Source organism: Diabrotica virgifera, chromosome 8, assembly GCF_917563875.1.
Source record: "Diabrotica virgifera virgifera chromosome 8, PGI_DIABVI_V3a".
Classification (NCBI taxonomy): domain Eukaryota; kingdom Metazoa; phylum Arthropoda; class Insecta; order Coleoptera; family Chrysomelidae; genus Diabrotica; species Diabrotica virgifera.
In genome coordinates, this window is record NC_065450.1 from 217,882,300 (window position 1) to 217,903,367 (window position 21,068).

A 21,068-nucleotide genomic window follows, 5' to 3' on the forward strand; every position below is an offset into this window, starting at 1 on the left:
TTTAATTATGGACTGAAGTTTCCAAGTGAAATATCTAAAGTGAATATTTTGATATATTTCTTCTATTGGCAACAATGAAAGTGGTATCTAAAATTGCACAGAAATAGCTCCGATGTAAAAAGGTCAGGCTAGGCAAGAGATATGCCATGCAAGACGGACTTGCATAGCATGAGACTTGCATAGCCTTGATGTAAAGCTGCTTTTATAAGGCGCGTTCCAAGTGACATGAAAACCGTCCTTCGTATTGCCCTCGTCATGCGCATTATAAAAAATGCGTTCCAAGCGAACATGAACGATGATTGGTATCGTACACCGTGTTGTTCCAAGCGATCCATGTACCGCTTCGAAATCGGTAACTGAACGGCCCTTTTGATACATGCCTTCAAGCAGAAACTATTTGTACTGACTTGCGCAGTTAGGATTGTTTTCATTGTTACTGGTCACTGCTATGAGATCAGCTGATGATTCAATAATAGAATAATCCACAATTTACGCTATTAGTACCTGTGAATCTTGATTTACGTTTAAATAATTATTAATTCTTTTTTTTTCAAATTAATCTTATAAAAATGGATAATTTATTATTTTCTTTTTTCATAGAAGACAACGATTTAATGTCAGATATCGATTCTGGGAAAGGTTTTGAAGCTGAAGTGATGTTTAATGAACATGTTAAGTCCACTTTACATCAACAATAAATTGAACAAGAAATTGACAAAGTTATTCAAGGTTAAATTTGGCTTATACAAAACACAATTCTACATCCAATTTTGACGTGAATAAAAAGAAAATTGACAAAATAAAACATATCCAATTGTTCTATTTCATCAAATTATTTCACTTTCTTTTACAAACCATACATTTTGTACTCGTCAAATTTGGTATTGAATAACTTTGTCAATTTCTTGTTCAATTTATTGTTGATGTAAAGTGGACATTAGAAATATTAATTTCTAACCATCTAGCAAACTACTAGTGGTACAGTGGTACTCGCACTGAAAATGGCTCAAGCGCAACTCGAACTTGAAATGGTACACGAATTCGTTCCAAGAGGGTTACGTACCGGTATTCGGATCGAGATCGAAAGAAAACCGTTCAAGGGCGATTCTGCGCATTAAAACAGTCCAATCGATTTCGTGGCGGTTCAAGGGATCGTACAAATGTGTCGTCTTGGAACGAACCTATAGTTATTGGGAACTTGCCATGTTACACCAATATTTTGAATTTCTCTAATAGAAGGTTTGTTTAAACATTAATTGTCCCTTTTAGGTTTTTTCTTATTAACTGAAAATAATCACTTTTGTTTAAGACAATTTTTATTTCTTTATTATTATTTTATTTTTTTTTTGTATCTTGTGGAATATTTCTATTTTCACTTGGTAGTAGGTGGTAATAATACAACTTTAATTCTAATGTGGAAATTATAACTTTCCTATGGTTAATTATTTTACAGAGAAATTAAAAATACTGGTTTAAAATTGTTGTAAAATTCAAAATATACTTATTAACCTAATTATACAGTACATATTAGCGTTTAACCATAGGAAAGTTATAAATTACAGTCAAATAATTAATCATATAAAAGTTATATCAGTTATATCGTTGATTGAAATACAATCAACGGTTATATTATTACCACATCAAAAAACAGTAGGTACCTACTACCAAAGAAAAACATAAATATTTCACATAATAAAAATATTCTTAAACTCTTAAACAAAAATTTTTGTTTTCAATTAATAAGAAAAAACCTCAAAGGAAAATTTAGGGTTTAAGCAAACCATCTATTAGAGAAATTCAAAATACGGGTGTAAAATTTTTAAGTCCCCAATAACTAACTGTAACTGTCAATTGTCTAGAAGCTCCGAAGCCAAAGTATTTGGTTTTCGCTAGCCGCAAGTCGAGAACAGGGCCCGGATTACGTACACTCGATACGCATCGTATCCGCCATGTTTTACTGTAGCGCCTTATGGGAAAACATGGCGGATACGATGCGTATCGAGTGTACGTAATCCGGGCCCTGGATAACATAACATAACCTAAAGTTTTTGGAAAATTAGTTTAACTGCTCACTGCTATTAAAACTATTCTTTCCTCAAATGACTCGTTTCCGACCTTCTAAGTGCTAAATTACAACATAAAATTGAGTATGTTGTCTAAAAGTGTTAAGTTATGTTCTAGAAAGTAGTGAATTAGTAATTTTAATTTAGTTTTTGTGTTAATTTGTGGATTTTCTGTGAAAATGACCGTAACGTACAATGCAGAAGTCGCAACTGTGCACGGTTTGGGACCTTTTTTGAAATTGTTAGGAAGGTAAGTGCTCAAAGATTTTTTTGTGGATTATATAACGTGCTTTTATCCATCTATTCTGATAAAATATTTGTGAAATCATATTCAAGAATTTTCAGAATCGGAATAAACTAAATACGATGTTGTTTTCTTTGTTTTCACTAGTGTTTAAGATACATAAATCAGGGTATTCATAATATTCTTTCACAACAAAAAGCAGTTGTTGTAGGAAGTAATGAGTGAGTAATTATATACTTTCATACAAGCCTACAAGGTCAACAACAAATAGCATAAGCTTAATCCAGTTACATAGAGAAAACAATCCTTTCATTATTTCAATAATTATGTTTTTAATGTTGGTGCCGCAGACAACATTATTATAATGATATAGCAGGGAAATTAACTATCTGCACACTGAAATAAAAAGCTAAAAAGTATATTCAAAGCTGATGTCATTGATGTTGAACCATTGAACTTTAGAAGAAGAATATTATCTAATGTGGTGGGTGTAATGATCTTCCTGGCTAGAATTTTCATTTGCTAAATTTGTTTATTTATTAAATTCACACAATTCTCTTTGAATGGCATTACATAAAATTTTTATGACCAATTTATAGATTCAGTTGTTAAATTATGGTGTTACATACAACACAACAATAAAAATTGATTTATTGTTAGTTTAAGTTGTTATTATTTATGTAATTATTTATTAATTAAGGTACATTGATTATTTATGTTATGTGAATGAAGTACAGTAGAAACCTGATTATCCGTGCTCCTTGGGACCGGACGTGACACGGATAATTGAAGAGCACGGATAATCCGAACATGTATTTCATAAGTATATATAATACATATGTACGTATATACATACATATATGTATCTACCGTAAACAGGTAACAGAAAAAATAAATCTTTTATTATGAGTCTTCCTCTCGACTTTAGAGGTTTGGTCGAGTGATTAACTGTGATGCTATTTTGATAAAACCTCAAAAATGCAATTTGAGTAATAAAAAAATCATAGCACGGATAATCCTCGGCCCGGATAATCCTCACACAGACAATCGGAGTTCTACTGTAATTGAAAAGATATTCAACTCTGAAACTATACATATACTCCCAGTGGCGTAACCAGAGGGGATTTTGGGGGGTTGTTACCCCTGCTATTGGGATGTACTTTGAGATTTATATAATCTATATCCCGGAGACCCTCCAGTAGTTGTAACCCCCCCTTAGGATCATCCTGGTTAGGCTGTTGTATACTTCAAGGAAATAAGTAAAAAAGACCCTGTTCGAGACTAACAAATCCAGATTTATATATTTTACCATTTTTACATATCGTCGCCTTAATACTATAACTTGATAACTCGAAATTAGTAGTTTTGAGATAAACGAGTTTAAAGATTTTAAAGATATTTGTGCTGCTACCATGATGTTGGTAAATACGGAATTCACTCTGCGGCTCTAAAATACTGTTTCTTAACTTTTTGGCAACTGATCTATTTAGGAATATGGTGCAAATTTGTTTTCCAATATGGAAAAAAACATGAAAAATTAAAATTATCAACTTTTAGCACTACCATAATGTTAACATTTGGTAATGTCGCATGTTGTGCTAAGTCGCATATAAGTGAACTTTTTAACACAACTAATATTTTAAACATTATTTTGTTGAAAATTAGCCCTCTGCCATGGGGTTGCCAGATCTGCTAACAATTCTCGAATTCTTGCATTAAAATGAACCAAATAAACCGATAGCAATTATGTGGTAAGTTCAATGGTTTCAGAGAAACACGTGCTAAAACTAGATAACTCGAGTTATCTAGTTATAGGATTCAGTGTATGTCGTATTCACGATTATTTCGATTAAATAATAGCTTAATAACTTATCTTGTCAAGTTTTAGCACTGAATATTAGTGGCATTTGAGTTTTATCAACTTTCGTCAATCATAAATACATACTTAACCCGTTTGAAGTGAGATATCAAGTTTTTACACAATATGGAGGCAAATAAAATACATCTTGTGCACTAGTGATCTCAAAAACGTCAATTTTGGAGTTATCAAGTTATAGTACTAAGGCGACGATATATATTTTATCTGGTTAAAAAATCATTTTTAATAAGTCTGTATGTGTTGTATATTGCTGTACAGTAGACTCCCGTAAGTTCGGCCTCGGTTAGTTCGGTCTCCGCTTAGTCCGGCTGGCTCTCTGAGCATTAGTCACACACTTTGCACATCAAAAATCATTAGAAAAGAAAATTCAGAAAAAAATTACTGACTTTTTTTAAGTGTTAAGAAGCTAAACCACCAATGTACAATAATATTTTTAAATTTTATTAGGCCTAGAGTTCTGTAAGTATTGTTTTATAGTATTTTTGTAACGGTCTATCTTTTCATATATTATGTTAAATATATGTCAGAGTATTCCTCTGTGTTGTCTTCTACTTAATGTACAAGTGTTTTGTTTTTACTATGGTTTGTTTTTAAACCAAGAGGAGTGATTCAAATTTACCGCGCTGTAATGCTTGTTTGTAATTGGTCCAACCACAGGCAGGTTTACTCCACTGTTATATAATTTTGACACTAATGACATTTATCAAATTTTGAAACTTTTGGCATTTCATAGGTTAATTAAGTTATATCGGCGATTTTTTGTGTTTTCTGTGTTATTTCTTTAATTTTTAGATTTTTAGTCTACTTTTATATAAAAAGCAGTTGTTTTTAGAACTTTTTAGCGACGTATTAGTATAACGTAATATTTATGGATTACCGTTGAGAGCCGACATGATCAACCAAAAAAGAAGATGTATTTGATGATTCTTGTAGTGACTTTCTTGGGTGTGTATCTGTCTTTTTAATTTACTCCTCCTGGTTAAAAAATAAACCATAGATCCATACAAACAATAAATGGGCATTTTTTAGATAAGCATCGGTTAGTTCGGCCACATTTAAGTTCGGCCTAGGGTCCGGTCCCGAGGTGGCCGAACTTACGGGAGTCTACTGTATTGTATATTGTACACTCCTGGCCAAAAAAATGGGGACACCTTAAAAATTGGTCATCTTTGATTTTTCGAATCTCCTAAACCTGTTGTCCGATTTTAGTGATTTAGTGATTTTTTTAATATGTTATAGCCTTATTCTCTAAGAATATCGATGTAGTAATAGTGTTGCTGAACAGGTAAATGTCATTGTATACCGGGTGTAACAATAATACTGTGTTTTTTCCTGAAAGTTCGTAACACCCTGTGGAATATTCTAGCATTTAAAAATATTGAAATTAAAACTCAATTTTAGCCTTAGCCTTTCTTAACATTCTGCTTTTTGACTCATTCACTTATGTTGGATAATGAAAAAGTTAGGTATTTTGACAACTAGCCATGTCTTCATCAATACAGGGTCTTTCTAAATAAGTGCGACAAACTTTAAGGGTTAATTCTGCATGAAAAAATAATGACAGTTGGCTTTATAAACATATGTCCGCAAATGCTTCGTTTCCGAGATACGGGCTGTTGAATTTTTTCTTACAAACTGACGATTTATTTATTGCTTTAAAACCGGTTGAGATACGCAAATGAACTTTGGTAGGTTTTAAGAGGTAGTTATTTCACATTTTTTGACATACAACTAAAAATTTTAAATTTACCATTGGCGTGCATACAGGTAATATGACCGGGTAATATGACCCGTATGCATGCCAATGGTGTGCGCCATAATTGTATGTCAAAAAATGCGCAATAACTGCCTCTTAAAACCCACCAAATTTCATATGCATAGCTGAACCGGTTCTAGAACAATAAATAAATCGTCAGTGTGTAAGAAAAAATTCAACTCCTGTATCTCAGGAACAAAGCATTTGCAGATATATGTTTATATAAATCAGACGGCCATTATTTTTTCATGCAGAATTGCCCCTTAAAGTTAGTCATACACAAGTTAGAAACACCCTGTATTGATGAAGAACATGGCTAGTTGTCAAAGTAGGTACCTAACTTTTTGAATAAGTCAAAAAGGAGAATGTTAAGAAAGGCTAAGGCTACAATTGAATTTTAATTTCAATATTTTTTAAATGCCAGGATATTCCACAGGGTGTTACGAACTTTCAGGAAAAAATACAGTATTATTGTTACACCCGGTATACAATGACATTTACTTGTTCAGCAACACCATTACTATATCCATATTCTTAGAGAATAAGGCTATAACATATTAAAAAAATCACTAAAATCGGAAAACAGGTTTAGGAGATTCGAGACATCAAAAATGACCCATTTTTAAGGTGTCCCAATTTTTTTGGCCAGGAGTGTATATTACATTCAATTAAGCAAATTTTTATATTTATTGTTAGTAGGATTTCTATTTGAATAAAGAATTTAATATTTAGATATCTAAAATTTCTTTTAGTTTAGGCTTACAAAAAGAAAGCCTATAATAAATATTGTTTTTAACTATTGTAAAAATCAACCTAGATATTTCAAATTTGTTATTGCGCCCACAGTTAAATATTTTGGTCCTTAATAAACCTTCAAAATTTCAGATTATTTTACCATTAATTCCTATTAATTAGTGTAAAAGTTATTCTATTTCTTTATCTCCGAGACCTTTTTGTAATAACATTAGTCAGAAAGTAATGAATAACGAATATAGATGCAACATCTATATTTGTTATACATCATGAAGATACAGTAATTCTTCGCATACCAAATGGAAGTTTAAGAGTTAAGGGCATATGCGCAAAATGTCGCCCCAATGTGCTTTAAATGAATTCATTTTTCGAATCCTGAGAATACTAGAGAATCCTGAGAATACAGTAGACTCGTGATTATCCGAGATAACTGGGACTGTGACTACCTTGGATACGGAAAATCTCGGTTAAGACTGAGATTGGATATGTTGATATAAAAATATGTAAATAACCATAACTGTATTTGGCCAATTGGTTCAAACCAAGGTCATAAATCTAAACACACACACAACCATAACTGTGAATATTTTAATGACAAAACTAATACAGTACTGTCTATAAAAGATAAAAACATTTACCTTATCAATATTACTGTTTAAAAAAGTCTTTGATTGACTTTTGCGTAAGCTTCATTCCTCTTTTTGAGGCGGCGATGTTGCGCTAAGGTTGAAAGTTGTAACTCACCAGTTATGACTTTTGCCTCGGTTAACTGAGGGACTTGGATAACCGAGACTCGGATAATCCTGAGTCTACTGTATCTAATAATTATTATTGAAAAATTTAAACACAGAATGAAAGATTGCATTATTACTGAGGGCCGAAAGTACCTTAGAATAAACAGAAAGAAAGTATCTTTTGAATGAGATATTTGAAATTAAAAATCACACTAAATTTTCTCTTTTTTTACCCCTGTAACTTACTAAAATAAACATAGAAGTTTTCGTGGACTTTCAGCCCTTGGTAATAATGCAATCTTTCATTCTGTGTTTAAATTCTTCAAAAGCACTTGTTGGTTTTCTCAGGATTCGAAAAAATGAATACATTTAAAGCACGTTGGTGCCAAATTTTGCGCATACGCCCTTAAACAATCAATATATGTATCAAAAATGGTTTTAAAAAATAATTTTTATAACCAAACACACATCGTTTTGGGTAATTACTGTTATTTTTAATGTCTCTCCTACTACTCATAGGAGAAATATTCTTTCATATTTATGCTGACATTTTTTAATAAATTTAAAGAAAAAACAAAGTTTTTCTAGAACAGTTAGGTGAAACGCAAGGATGAGATTAAACTTAGACAGTATTGTCTGTGAGTATTAAAAATACGGCTAAAATGAAGATTAGTAGGACATGTTAAGGGGGAACATTCTAGCTTTCAAAAATATTAATGTGGATCTAGCTGATAGATTTTGCTCTTATTTTTTAATGAGTATGCACTTTTTACTTACATTACAGAAATGTAATGTTTTAATATTATTACTTAACATTTTTTTTTGAAAACAAATAAGAGAAAAGAACAAAATCCCTAAAGTTACTCAAACATTTTACCCTGATTTACTTATATTCCTCAAATGCGGACCCAGGTAACACTGCAAAGGAAAATCTTAAGAAAAAGATAATGAATGTCAACTCAGAAGTACTGCCTAACATAGAATCCTTTGAAATAAAACTATGGCACAACTAAAGAACAATAAAGCACTGGGCCCAGATGAAATGCCTTTACAGAGGCGAAGTCCTAGATAATTGGAATGAAAGTTTGACAATAATTCTCTTCAAAAAAAGGAGACAGGGCCTGAAGAACTGAAGAAGATGATCTGAAGAACTATAGGCCAATCTTCCTGATTTCGCAAATGTACAAGCTGTTGATGAGAGTAATAACTAATAGGTTAACGTCGAAGCTTGATAGCTATCAACCGGTAGAGCAGGCAGGATTACAAAAGGGTTATAGTATAGGTAAACAGAGTTAACAAAATCCCTCAAAGTCACTTGCAGCGCATAAACGAACGTCTGTTATCTCTTCTCCTCACAGTTGCAGACAAATTGGTTTTGCTGTACAGTGAATCATCTTCTTACAGTCGGAATGCTAATAGAGAAAGCCAATGAATATCAGTTGAACTTATACATTGGCTTCATTGATTATGAAAAGGCATTCGACTCCATAGAACTTTGGGCAATAGAGAGCTATGAACAATTGCAGGATAGATTCCTGATATAGAATGCTCATACATAATATTTACAAGAAAGCTACAATGAAAATACACATAGATGAGAAAACCAAAGCTATACCAATCAACACAGGAGTTTGTCAGGGAGACGTTATTTCACCAAAGTTATTCACACTGGGACTGGAAGATGTGTTCAAAGACATTAACTGGGCAGATAAAGGAATAAATGTTAATCCTGTCGACATTGTAATGTTCGCTACAAGTTTCGAAGAATTACAGACCACGATGCCGCAACTATTTCACGCTTTGGAAAAAGTAATTCTAAGGGAATTAGATGACAAGGTAAACCAAGGTTGGGAGGGACGGATGGTATAGATGAAGGTGCCAGGAAAATCAGTGTTGTCTTACTTTACTTTGTCCACGCTTTCCACGTTTTAAACTCTAGAGATTATCGGTTCCATTGAACTTGGACAAGAGCAAAATATTCGGGCAGTTCTTCTAGCATTATTCAAAGGAAGCTTTTGCTGGATTTTAGTCGCTTTGAAGTCTTTTCGGTTGATTCTTCCTTTTTACAAAATATCTAGACTAAATTGATGATATTAAATAATATTTTTTACTGTTTGTGATAATATTTAATAGGCTAAAATGTAATTATGACATAATTATGTTTATCTTACACAGTCAAGGTTAACAGTATAAACATATATGTGTATCATAAAGAAATTAATTATTCCAATTTAAAGTTAAAGTTAAACACAAAGTCGCGATATCTACAGGAACTAATTATTTTTAATTCAATGCCATAATGGCCTTTTATATCAGCTGGTAAGGTATGTTTTGAGTTGGATGGAAAGTGTGTAAACATAGTTTTTTGCACAAATCGCTTCCAAACAGAGCCGGATTTAAGGCAGTGGGGGCCCCTTGGCAGAATTAGTGTGGGGCCCTACCTTCTACCATTGTTGTTATAACTATGGTATACATGCAACTAAAGGATTTTTCCTTTTAGAAATTAAAAAAATCTTGATCTACTTTTATAAATATATTTTTAAATAATAAAAATACAAGAACTGTATCTTGTGACAGTAAAATATTAAAAATAAACATAGTAATATGTATGGTTAAGCCCGGGTACTTTTCGAGATTTTTTAATTGAAAATTCCTTGTTTATGTCTGACATGTCTGGTTGCTTTAAGACATCGCGTTCAATACCCATTAAAGGCCCATTTATACATACCCGGGCCGTGTCTGTTCCGGGTCAGTGCCGAGTCCGGGTATTTTTATTGCGATATTCACATACAACCGGGTTGTGGCAGTGTGCGTACCGGGCCGAATAAGAGAGGAAAACGTTATTACATATCTCTGTGTAAAAGATAGTTGAAAATATTTCGGCTTGGATAGAAGATCTCACCTCACAATATCTATTGCTTGTCTGTTTTCCAGCAGTCGCGTTCACAAAACAATAAAATCGTGTTTATACAAGTCCCTGCGATCCGTGTCATTTTCGTGCATCGCCAGTGCCGACAGCAAAAATATCGGCTGGGATTAATTTCAGACCGGGGCCGGACGGGCCCCGTCCGGGAAACGCCAATGTATAAATATCCTCATAAGAGTACATATTGTTTTTTTTTTGGACCAGGCCCTGTCTTAACACGGAACGGACATGGCCCTGATATGTATAAATGTATAATAATTTATATATGTATAATAATTTATACATACCCGGGCCGTGTCCGTTCCGGGTCAGTGCCGAGTCCGGGCATTTTTAATGCAATATTTACATACAACCGGGTTGTGGCAGTGTGCGTACCGGGCCGAATAAGAGAGGAACACGTTATTACATATTTCTGTGTAAAAGATAGTTGAAAACATTTCGGCTTGGATAGAAGATCTCACCACACAATATCTATTGCTTGTCTGTTTTCCAGCAGTCGCGTTCAAAAAACAATAAAATCGTGTTTATATAAGTCCCTGCGATCCGTGCCATTCTCGTGCATCGCCAGTGCCGACAGCAAAAATATCGGCTGGGATTAATTTCAGACCGGGCCCAGACGGGCCCCGTCCGGGAAACGCAAATGTGTAAATATACTCATAAGAGTACATATTGTTTTTTTTTTTGGACCGGGCCCTGTCTTAACACGGAACGGACACGGCCCTGATATGTATAAATGGGCCTTTATAGAGAGATGATTCAAACGCTCCTGACCCATCATAGACCGAAGTCGATTTAATTAACTTAAGTTTTAAGAATGATCTCTCTCCAATGCAATTAGTTAGCATCAGAACTAAATACGTATAAACAAAGTGTCACCTCAACGTTTGAAAACGCATCATTCGAAAGCCTCTGAAGAAGAACTGAACTGATATTTAATAGTATGTACCTACAATTCCTAAATTTCTCTGATATTGTCATTTCAGTCTCTGGAGATGTTCCATAATTCAGTGGAGTCAGTCGAATATTCATTAAAATGATATAAATTCATGAAGTGATCGTGCCGTCACTCCTGAATTAAGGTCAGTATTGGGATCTTGGAGAATAGTCCTGTCGCCAGGGGGGGTACAACGGCCTCCTTAATTCAGATGGACTTACCCAAGTTTTTTTTATATATTTTGACCCGCAGAATACGAATTTTTTGGGTAACAGTTGATCCGGATGTCGATAAGATTGTTATAGACAAAGAACTTGAGGAATTACATAACAGCGATTTCTCGCAAAACAAAACATCTTTTTGTATTTTTTGGGTCATTTTAAGCAAAAAATATTCCTACAAGTTTTTACGTAGAATGCATAGTTTTCGAGATAACCGCGGTTGAACTTTCAAAAAATCGAAAATTTGTAATTTTTGAAACCGAATAACTTTTGATTAAAAAATAAAGTAGCAATTCTGCTTACCGCATTTGAAAGTTTAAGTCAAATTATATCGGTTTTGATTACTTGCATTGCTAGAAATTTATTATTTTATTGTTAATCAAAGCTATAAACACCTAGTATGTGAGTGATGTTTTCAATGATTTCTCATTTAAAATCGAACGAGTAGGTAGAGTAGCTACGAGTGCAAGCGAGGCAATTTCTACGTGGCATGCGTTAAAACGCATGTATTAGGCACGGGAAACACTATGTGTTTATAGATTAGTTTAACAATAAAAAAATTAATTTTTAGCAATGCAAATAATCAAAACCGATATAATTTGACTTAAACTTTCAAATGCGGTAAGCAGAATTGCTACTTTGTTTTTTAATCAAAAGTTATTCGGGTTCAAAAATTGCAATTTTTCTATTTTTTGAAAGTTCAACCGCGGTTATCTCGAAAACTATGCATTCTACGAAAAAACTTGTAGGAATATTTTTTGCTTAAAATGACCCAAAAAATACAAAAAGATGTTTTGTTTTGCGAGAAATCGCTGTTATGTAATTCCTCAAGTTCTTTGTCTATAACAATATTATCGACATCCGGATCAACTGTTACCCAAAAAATTCGTATTCTACGGGTCAAAATATATAAAAAAAACTTGGGTAAGTCCATCTGAATTAAGGAGGCCGTTGTACCCCCCCTGGCGACAGGACTAGAATACGACTTGTGCTGTTTGTCCTCTCTGAGATTCTCTCTGAGATATTGCAAATATTCCTGTTTCCAGTTAACACATTCGATTATACAGACCATTTGCATGGCTACAAGTTTTAAATTGTTGCTAATCGTCTTCTAAAATTTTGTATAATGCTCTTTTAATCTGATTATAACCTTTAACTATTAGTGCTTTTGTTGCATCACTTCTAGATGGCCATCTAGTAGTATTTACTTTTAGGAACAATAATATTTCTGCCACTGTCGGCGTTGCTCTCGCTTAAAGATGCAGATTTTAAACATTCGATTAACAAGTTGTATCTATATGTAGAAGAAGTGAAAAATACCAACACTCAGCTGCAGCACAACACCTAGATATTATGTTCTCTAATTTTAGCCTGAACACCATTTCATTTTCCATTTATAACTGACGCGTTGTCGTAGGACTCCCCTCTGCAGTTTTTCAAATCGATATCATGTGTTTGCAAGAATATCATTAGAGAATTAAATATATCTTCTGCTTTATGACCGTGCTTTGACAAAAATATGACAAACCGACTCGAAAAATTCGACGAGATAACTCTGATTTGGTATTTGTGTTTAAATTAATAAATGGTTTAATTTGTTGTTCTGAACTTCTCCAATCTATTAATTTATATGTTCCCTCCAGAAGTCTCAGACATGTTGATTTGTTTTATATACCTTTTCATCGAACAAACTATGGTTAGTATGGTATAGTTAGATCCAAACCCAGACATCCAAAGTGAAAGTTATCCTCCAACACCAAATTGTTCTATATGGTCCACATAATGTTCAGAAAAAAGTCACACGATTTTGAGCGTCGGGTTTGGGGGGGGGGAGAGGGGGAGAAATCTGCAAATTCGTAGTTTTTTACGTTTTTCGTCAATATTTCTAAAACTAAGCGGTTTAGCATGAACATCCTTCTACACAAAATTATTCTACATTAAATTTGAAATAAAAAAGGCCCTATGCATAACCCTTCTAAAATGAACGGTTCCAAAGTTACGGAGGTAGTATAGTATAATTGGTCCAAAAAAAGGCCTAACCCAGACTTCCAAAGTAAAAGTTTTCCTTCAACACCAAATTGTTCTATATGGTCCACATATTGTTCAGTAAAAAGTTACACACCATTTTGAGCGTCCGGTTTGGGGGAGAGATGGGGGAGAAATCGGTAAATTAGTAGTTTTTTTAAGTTTTTCGTCAATATTTCTAAAACCATGCTTTAACGTAAGGAATGTTCTGTAGAAAAATGTTTTACATAAAATTTAAAACAAAAAAGGTTCTATACATAATTGTTATAAAATCAACGGTTCCAGAGTTACGGCGGGTGAAAAGTGGAGGTTTTCGATACTTTTTATATTTACCGATTTCTCCCCCCTCTACCCCCCAAACCCGATGCTCAAAATGGTGTGACTTTTTTCTGAACATTATGTAGACCATATAGAACAATTTGGTGTTGGAGGATAACTTTCACTTTGGATGTCTGGGTTTTTGGTATAGTTATATCATAAATCTTGCCCAAAAAATATAAAAAGTATCGAAAACCTCGACTTTCACCCTCCGTAACTCTGGAACCGTTGATTTTATAACAATTATGTATACAACATTTTTTATTTTAAATTTCATGTAGAACATTTTTGTATATAACATTGTTTACGCTAAAGCATAGTTTTATAAATATTGACGAAAAACGTAAAAAAACTACTAATTTACCGGCTTCTCTCCCATCTCCCTCCCAAACCGGACGCTCAAAATGGTGTAACTGTTTAATGAACAATATGTGAACCATATAGAACATTTTGGTGTTGGAGGAAAACTTTTACTTTGGATGTTTGGGTTAGGCCTTTTTTTGGACCAGTTATATTATACTACATCCGTAACTCTGGAACCATTCATTTTAGAAAGATTATGCATAGGGCCTTTTTTATTTCAAATTTAATGTAGAACATTTTTGTATAGAAGGTTGTTCATGCTAAACCGCATAGTTTTAGAAATATTGGCGAAAAACTTAAAAAACTACGAATTTACCGATTTCTCCCCCCTCTCCCCCCCAAACCCGACGCTCAAAATGGTGTGACTTTTTTCTGGACATTGTGTGGACCATATAGAACAATTTGGTGTTGAAGGATAACTTTCACTTTGGATGTCTGGGTTATGCCATCTTTTGGATCAACTATACTATACTAGGTATGCATTCGCCCATTGAGCGAACACTAAAAATTATAAACGAGAATAACTTGGAAATGTTTGCTGTCTCCTTGGCTACTTTTAAGGATCAGATTAAAAGAGCTTGACTGGTACTTTTTGTTTTTTGTTTATTTTAACTGATTTGTGTAATAGATGTAATATGTGTAATGGATAACTATTAATATTAATATTTCGTTTTTGTTTAATATGTAATTAAGATTTATTTTACTCTAGTTTAGTAGATATTACTGAGATTGATTTTATACTTTATGTTTTGTAATGGGGGTAATCCCGTATATAAATAAATAAATAAATAAATAAATAAACCTTTCAACAGAAGTGAAACCCTCCATGTAACGAAACATAACAGCTAATTGATTGACAACAATTATTCTATGTGAATATTGTGCTGTTTTTTTACGTTTAGAGCCTTCTGGGGGCCTAAAAAATTTTCAGCTTCCTAGTGATAATCTTTTATTTGTTATGCGGCATCCAGGACTATAATGCCTCATTACTAAATCTCAACCTCACCCGAGTTCATTTTGAGACAATACTTATACCGTTTTTGATGAATTATACAAATTACCGATATTAAAATTGATAAAGTTACAGAAATACACAGATAACCTCTCTCTTGCAAGCTTGAAAAACTCATATCGCGTGTGTGAAGGTATTTTTATAAAAGTTAATAACTTAAGGTCAATAAATTCTTGGAACTGATGTGCCACAAAAAACATCAAACTGGTCTACAATATCAATATATTTCTTAAGTAAAAACAGACCACAAAGAACCTATGAGATCACCGCAATTTTAATCCAATCATCCAATCGATACAAAACTACTTTTTTTGTATTATGTCTGATATACCTTACCTTTAGATCACATAGATTGTGGATAAAAAAAAATAATTGCCGTCCAAAACAAAATAATTACTTAGTCGATGTTGTGACGCCGCTCCCGTATGAAAAAAATTTCTGATTCGGTTTCTTTGCGAATTCCTGTTCAAAAATGTACCCTTTAAACAAATCTGAAGGGTGTCGGGCGAAATTTTTGGGTAGATATATTTTATAAACAAATTTTTTAAACACATTCAAAAGATCACTTTTTTCGCTCCTGATACTATTTTTTAGGTTTATTAGGTCATTTACAAAAAAGGTGTCATGTAAACCACCAACAGCTGAAGTTAGGAAAAACGAAGAAATAAACATCGGGGGGACGGAGAGGTAAAGGAAGCATTTCAAGAAAATTAAAAAGTAGAAAATCTCCAGGAGACAGAATATCGAACGAACTCCTAAAGTACGGAAGATAAGATCTAACTAAACAACTATTAAAACTAATACAAAAAATAATAGAACAAAACAGAATACCACAAGAATGGAGATCAAGCATTCTAATACCTCTCTTCAAAAAACACTATTAACTTATTAAACACAACATTAAAATTAACAACCAAAGTGATAACAAACAAATTGAATGAAACTATAACATTAGCAGAAGAACAACACGGTTTTAGGTCGGAAAAGTCATGCACTGATGCTATATTTATAATGAGGCAAGTTCAAGAGAAATCGTTGGAATACAACAGACCGACATATTTATGTTTCGTGGACCTTAAAGCATTTGAAAGGGTCAAATTAAAGGACGTTATCCATTTGTTATACTCAAGAGAGGTACGTCTAGGAATAATTAAAACGATCTAAAACATCTACCAGAACAACACAATAAAAGTAAAAGTGGAAGATGAACTAACTGACCCAATTGAAGCCGGTAATGAGATAAGACAGGGGGATTCTTTGAGTCCTTTATTGTTCAACCTGATCATGATGGACGAAATAATAAAAAAAGTAAGAACTAAAAAAGGGTACCAAATGGGAGAAAAACTACTTAAAATTATCTGCTATGCAGACGATGCAATACTGAGCGAAAGGCCACACGGGCGATAATTTACGCCGTAAGAGCAGTAAACCTGACGAGGCATTGGTTGAATAACACCTATTTCATCTACAACAATGCCTCGTCAGGTGTACTGCTCTTCCGGCACCGTAAATTATCGCCCGTGTGGCTTTTCGTTAATCTCTCAAAGTGAAGATGATTTACAACGTATGCTGCGCCAATTTAACATAACCGCCAGAAAATTTAACATGTTAATTTCTCCAAAAAAGACAAAATGCATGCTTATAACAGCAAATCCAATAAGATGTAAGTACATACTTAAATTGGAGCTGGAGGGTCAAATAATAGAACAAGTCATGGAGTTTAAATATCTAGGCATCACACTATCAAGCTACGGAAGGCTCGAAACATAAGTCGAAGATCAAGTGAATGGTTCTAATAGGTCAATTGCTCGAATGCAATTGCTCGAAATCAGTTGCTCGAAAATCAATTGCTCGACATGAAAATTGCTCGAATAAAAAAGAGAATATAATTATACATATACATATCTAAAATATTTATTCACAATATTGCAAAATAATAATAATACATACCCAATAAAGAAACATTGGTGATGGGTAAGCATGTTAATGGGTATTTAATGATTTTAATCTTTCCCTAATACCTGGAAATTATTATAATCCCTAATTATCATAATGAGAGAAAATCAAAACCCGTTAATTTTCTTATTATTTTAAAAGTTCAAAGACATTTTAGATTTGTAATAAATACTTTTTCAGCATAAATTAATATACGATTATAACGTGGAATATCACATATTTGTCCTATTTCAAGAATCTTTCTTATGTCTATATTTTGTATTATTGTGAATAAATATTTTAGATATATACTTTTCTTTTTTATTCGAGCAGTTGAATTCGAGCAATTGATTTCGAGCAATTGCATTCGAGCAATTCACCGGTTACTCAAGTGAATAGAGTAAACAGAGCCGCAGGTTGCCTGAATGACACAATATGGAGAAATAAAAATATCGGAAAAGAAATCAAAGGCAGAATTTACAAAACAGTCATCAGACATCAGACCAATAATGACATACGCGGCCGAAACACGACCCGACACAGAGAGTACAAAAATATTGCTCGAAACAGCGGAGATGAAAACTCTTCGAAAAATCGATGGTAAGACTATGGGACAGAGCTATAAGTACAGATATACGACCGAGATGCAAGGTGAATAACATTAATAACTGGGTAAGAAACAGAAGAATTGAATGGAATAGCCACATAAGTCGAATGACAACAAATAGAGTAGTAAGGACAGCGAGAGACGCTTCCCCAATAGGAAGACGATCAGTGGGAAGACCACGAAAACGATGGAACGACAACTTACTAGAGGCACATAGAAAAAACAGACATAGTCATGTCTATACAAAAAGAAGAATAATCATATAGTGCGACAGATACGCACCATATAATGCGACGCTCTACGACTTAAAGGCTGAGTGGACGCGTATAATTAACAATTAAATACAACGGTCCAACCTTGAAATAAGCGCCGATTACTCGTCGGACTTTTGATGTTGAATGTTTAAACTTACGCACTTGGTAATTCAAAAATAATAATTTATGTATGAGTTTTTACAAAAGCGTATTTTCCCAATTTTGAGATTTTAAATCGCTTATAACTCAAAAACTTTTAACTTTTGAAAAAAAAAAAATTAAAAGATAGATACCTTTTTTATTTAAACTGATCCAAATATGTACAAAGAAATATTTCCGGAGCAAAAAGGTGATCTTTTGAATTTGTTTAAAAAAATTGTTTAAACAATTTCTGCCCAAAAATTTCGGCCAGCACCCAGCACCCTTCAGATTTGTTTAAAGAGGACATTTTTGAACAGGAATTCGCAAAGAAATCATTTTTTCATACAGGAGAGGCCTCACAACATGACTAATCAATCCATATAACAAAATAATATAGCAAACAGCAATACATATAACTTTTTGGCGAAAGAACGTTAAGTACGGCTATTCTAAACAACATTTTCGACATTTTGAGCATTTCTTAAGCACGTTAGATTGTACTATCCCGTATTAAAAAATCTGGAGATTGTCGCCTAGTGTAAGGATGTATCATTTATGTAAAATATTTGCTTTGCTATAAAAATAAAGTAAATATACTTCATTTTACAGCTTTTGTGACGCAAAAATCAATATTGATCTTGAGTGTTATCTGAATCATACCATTATTTGTCTTAAGTGTATTACTGCTCTGTAAAAGGAGAACGGGTGATTCTTGCTCGGGTTAACAACGTAAAAACCAGAATATTTTGTGATAAACCGCATCTATTAACAATAAGATAAGAATATATCAAATGAATTGCATAATTTTTGTAATTAATAAATTGCGATTCTTAGTTCACGACTGATACTACTACTACATGTCGGTTTATAACGTTCTCCGCCATTTTCCAAATTCCAATCGCCACTACGTCCGGTTGTTCCATAGTCCTCTTCTTTGTTTCTTTCTCTCATCTCTTTGTCTATTCCTTCTATCCAACTTTTTCTGGGTCTATCTCGTTTTCCCTTTCCTTCTGGTTGCCATTTTAGTATTTCCTTTGGTATTCGTTGTTCATCAATTCTTTGTGTATGTCCGAACCAGATAAGTTTTTTTTTGTTGATAAGTTGTAACGGGTAGATCTTTTAGGAAGACAGACTCAGTTAATCACAGGTAAAAACAAAATAAATATATTCAGGTTATTTATATACAGTTCAAAATAAATAAACTAAAATATAATTATATCTTCTGCAAAAGAAAATAACATTATACTTATAACTGTCGTCAAAATATAAAAAAGAATGTATGTGTACTTTGCACGCCCGTAAGAAGTTATACATTATATGATTTAAAAGAAATACATAAATATACTTAAACAGTTTATCTTTATTTTATTTAAATATTAAACTAATTTTAATACTTATCACTTTCCAAAAATTTTTATTAAAACAATAGCAAAAATAAAATAAAAGAATAGGAGTCGCCCGGATCGAACCCGGGACCTCTCGTTCTCTAGTCGAATGCTCTACCAATAAGCTACGGTCGGTCTGTGTACATGGCTTTTCAGGCATAATGACAAGTCACGGTAACGCATAGACGAGTGAAGTTTAAAATTTATACTATTATAATTTAATATAAAAATATTTTCTTCTTCTTCTTCTTGTGCCACTCCTATCGGAAATTGGAAATCATCAAGGCTACCCTGACTTTGTTTACAGCTGACCTAAAAAGTTCATTAGTGGTGCAGCCAAACCACTCTCTCAAATTCCGCATCCACAACATTCTTCTACGGCCTGGATTCCGTTTTCCTTCTATTTTTCCTTGCATTATATTTTGAAGTAATGCGTATTTATGACCTCTCATCAGGTGACCCAAATACTCGAGTTTTCTTCGTTTTATCGTTAATAAAATTTCTGGGTCTCTTCATATCCTTCGTATTACTTCAAGATTTGTGATTCTTTCAACCCAACTTATCTTCAGCATTCGACGGTAGCACCACATCTCGAAACTTTCAATATTTTTTATGTTGTTCTCTTTGAGAGTCCAGGCCTCTACACCGTATAATAGCGTGTTAAATACGTAGCCACTTAGCATTCTTAATCGTAGAGGGATGCTTATATCTCTGTTGCAGACGAATTTTCTCATCTTTATGAAGGTGGCCCTGGCAATTTCGATACGTCTTTTTATTTCATTGCTTTGGTCTCCAGTTTCGTTTATTAAAGTTCCCAAGTATTTATAACTTGATACTTTTTCAATTTGAATGCCGTTTATACTAATATGTGCTGGTTGTGTCATGATTTTACTGAAGACCATATACTTGGTTTTTTTGATATTAATGTTTATGCCATAATTGTTGCAAGCAATATTTATGTTTGTAAGTAATCGTTGTAATTCTTCTCCTGTTTTGCAACTAGTACAGTGTCGTCCGCGTATCGAATAATATTTACAACCTCTCCATTGATTACGATTCCTTCATTTGCTTGCAAAAGGGCTTCCTGACAGATGCTTTCACTATATACATTAAATAGCAGTGGTGACAAAATGCATCCCTGTCTTACTCCTCTACGTATTTCTATTGCTTTTGATATCTCGTTTTCTATTTTGATGTTAGCTTTCTGATTCCAATATAAGTTGAGAATTATTCCAATATTAAATAAGTAGAAAAATATTTTAATCATACTTATTTACTTACTTCCGAGGAAGACAAATCTAAAGACACAAAAATTATAATAAATAATACATTTACTAAAAACACTAATATATTCTTTTTGCAGATACATACTACATACCTAACTTGAAACATTTAGCAACGAACTCCATACAGTCTGTGTGCGCATGCGCCAAGAATAATAAAATTTCACTTCCAATCGCGCCTAAAGAAGTATAACTTCAATAACAATATTAGAATAACACAATACAGAACACAATA

At 33.2% G+C, this 21,068-nt stretch overlaps 1 protein-coding gene across 2 annotated transcripts in view; it reads left to right on the forward strand.

Moving 5' to 3' along the window:
- Nucleotides 1-1,975: 1,975 nt before the first annotated feature.
- LOC114336577 (bestrophin-4) overlaps nt 1,976-21,068 on the forward strand; it is a 101,924-nt gene continuing 82,831 nt past the window's right edge. Inside the window, exon 1 of one of the 2 annotated variants that reach the window (XM_028286953.2) lies at nt 1,976-2,313. In XM_028286953.2, coding sequence (XP_028142754.2) covers nt 2,243-2,313 — 71 coding nt within the window. In that variant the 5' untranslated portion in view covers nt 1,976-2,242. The remainder of the gene's footprint in view (nt 2,314-21,068) is intronic. The other variant, XM_028286946.2, reaches the window with a different exon arrangement.